The sequence below is a fragment of the Fomitiporia mediterranea genome, assembly GCF_000271605.1.
Source record: "Fomitiporia mediterranea MF3/22 unplaced genomic scaffold FOMMEscaffold_336, whole genome shotgun sequence".
Lineage (NCBI taxonomy): Eukaryota > Fungi > Basidiomycota > Agaricomycetes > Hymenochaetales > Hymenochaetaceae > Fomitiporia > Fomitiporia mediterranea.
The window spans coordinates 1-2,434 of NW_006760721.1; the positions used below are offsets into that span (position 1 = coordinate 1).

At 37.8% G+C, this 2,434-nt stretch overlaps 1 protein-coding gene across 1 annotated transcript; it reads left to right on the forward strand.

Annotated features, from left to right (window-relative positions):
* Positions 1-1,327: 1,327 nt before the first annotated feature.
* FOMMEDRAFT_163132 (uncharacterized protein) lies at positions 1,328-1,872 on the forward strand (the record flags this gene model as incomplete). The annotated part of the gene is made up of 3 exons (XM_007272194.1): positions 1,328-1,342; positions 1,407-1,661; positions 1,822-1,872. The coding sequence occupies 3 exons, from the start codon at positions 1,328-1,330 to the stop codon at positions 1,870-1,872; spliced, it is 321 nt and encodes a 106-aa protein (XP_007272256.1).
* Positions 1,873-2,434: the final 562 nt, after the last annotated feature.

Below are 2,434 nucleotides of genomic sequence, written 5' to 3' on the forward strand. Positions count from 1 at the left end.
CTCAATGCATGAGGCCAGATATGCATTTTAACGTGATGTACCATGATGTGTTTATTGCAGCGCAACAGGAATTTCTATGCGTGTAATGGAAAGCAATGGGTATGAGATCGAGGCGACGTCAAGCACAGCGATAGGATACTCGTCATTTAGGTGTACGTCGATGCAGAGCAAAACCATAAAGAATACAAAGAGGCATACGCGCGTCTTTAAAGGGGATTCGCACTTCAGTCGACTCAAACTCGGCCCCTCACCATCTTCTTGCACTATTCACTTTATACTCCTTTTAATACTAATAATTGGTAAGGTAAGGAAAGTATAAACTCGACATAGTGTGACGCGACAGACTAACCCAATTTGGATGCAAACGATGATGGCGAAATACGACACTCAGTATCCCAAAAATGCAAATTTGAGCCGCATAGATTTATTCAGCTTAATCTAACCTACAAAAGTATGTTTTTGATTTTTTAAAATATTGAGATTTGAGTGAGTTATTTCCAAAAAAAAAACTTTTTTTTTGGTACCAAATGTACAGAAATGCAATTTGGTGAAATTTTGAATTTTTTCCCAAAGATTTTTGCCACTTTGGTTAAATATCTATTATATAATTATTTCCTTATATAGTACGCATGCCTGATGAGTAATGTACATTTGATTAGTAAATATCAGCTATTTAGACCCATTTTCCTCTGTTCTGCCTATAATGCCCTAGCAAAAGGGAAGGGATAAAGCTAGAATACAGAATCTGAGGAGTGATAAACCTGTAAGATATGCTTAAGACTGAGTAATAAACAATAGGTGTGGTCAAACCTTGTAATTCTCTGTGTGATTCACCTTGTAATTCTAGAGGGTGAATTACAAGGTGAATCACACATGTAGGTTTGACCAGCACACTTGTACATGTGTGATTCACCTTAATATACTGACCCTTGATCTTAAAATTACATAATATAAAATTAAAGAAATAGTTTTTTTTTGTGTATATACATTTGGCCATGTCAAGAAGGACTTGATATGTGTGTAGTAATGTGTAAGAAGACAACAGAGCTTGGTAGCAGAGAACACAAGGATTTTTTACAGAACAGAGGACAGTATGTATACTGTAGTGCTCACAAGGAAGAGGCAAATCATCTTATTGTTTTTGGAATTTAGAGGTGAAAAGAAGCTTAGTTTTATTTTTGTAATACATGTACATATTTGGAAATAGATATGAGTAGAGGTGAATTGTAGGGGTGAATTGTAAGGCAAATTGTATCAAAGTGTGATTCACCTTTCAATACAATTCACCCCAAATTGCTAGGGTTCCAGGGTCTGCAATTCACTTTGTATGAAAGTGAATTGTGTAGGTGAATTGTGTACTGAATCACAAGGTTTGACCATGCCTAATATAGCTTACCAAGAAATAGGCTACAAGTTCAAGCCAAATCTTATGGACTGACAACAAGGAAGAGTTCAACACTCCAGGTTTTGGAGAGGATGTAAAGACTGTTGTCCCAATTGAGCCTGATGAATTGACAGACAGTGATGAGAAGGCAGATTTGGAATGTACAGAATTGCTTAATGAAGATGGTGCAAATGCCTTGTTTGACTCTCTGTCTGTTGGACTCTCAGCCTGGCTCCTTAATATCAAGAACTGGAAACAACCTACAAAGTACAAGAAAGTCAGTCTTACAGAACAGAAACCAGACTGTACTCAAAGGTACCTCAAAGCTAAAAGCCAGAAAGAATCCTCAAAACTTTGTTTGCAAGACTATCAAGACATTCACAGTTTCTTTCCTACTACTCCCACACCCCACCATACAGCTGACATGCCACTTGAAGTGGATGTCCCTTGGGAGCAATCTGGCAATGGGCACAAATTACAACCAATAGACATCAATCTTCCTACAATCAACATTCATGATGAAGACAATAGGTCCAGCAGTAGCTCAATACTAGCATCTCTGGTGTTGTTCACAGAAGGTCAGGTTGTAGCTCTACACACCCAGATCCATACCTTCAGATCAATCCAGCAAGGCATCCTAATCCCCAAGCACATTCAAAATGCATTGCTCTCACAATCTGGACTTGTTAATAAAGGGGGAAGAGAGGTTATGTGAGAGGCTTAGAGAGATCACACAAAGAGGGGGGATAGTGGACTTGGCTTGCTCTCTTACAGCTTGCTTCATTGTCTGTTGATTAGTTAGTCTATATATACTATGTAGGTATGTCTCAGATGTAGAATGTATGATGGAAGGTATTCCATCATTGTTCGTCATTGCTTGTAATGTAGTTTATATCATCTGAGACATACTCTCATGTAGTCTCATCTTAACACTCCCCTTCAAACTCTTACTAGGTCTAGTAGACTTGTAAGATGTTTGCTTACAGTATGTATAGATAGTTTAATCATTATAACTGCATTGTACAATTGTTCGTTCGTGTAACACATTTA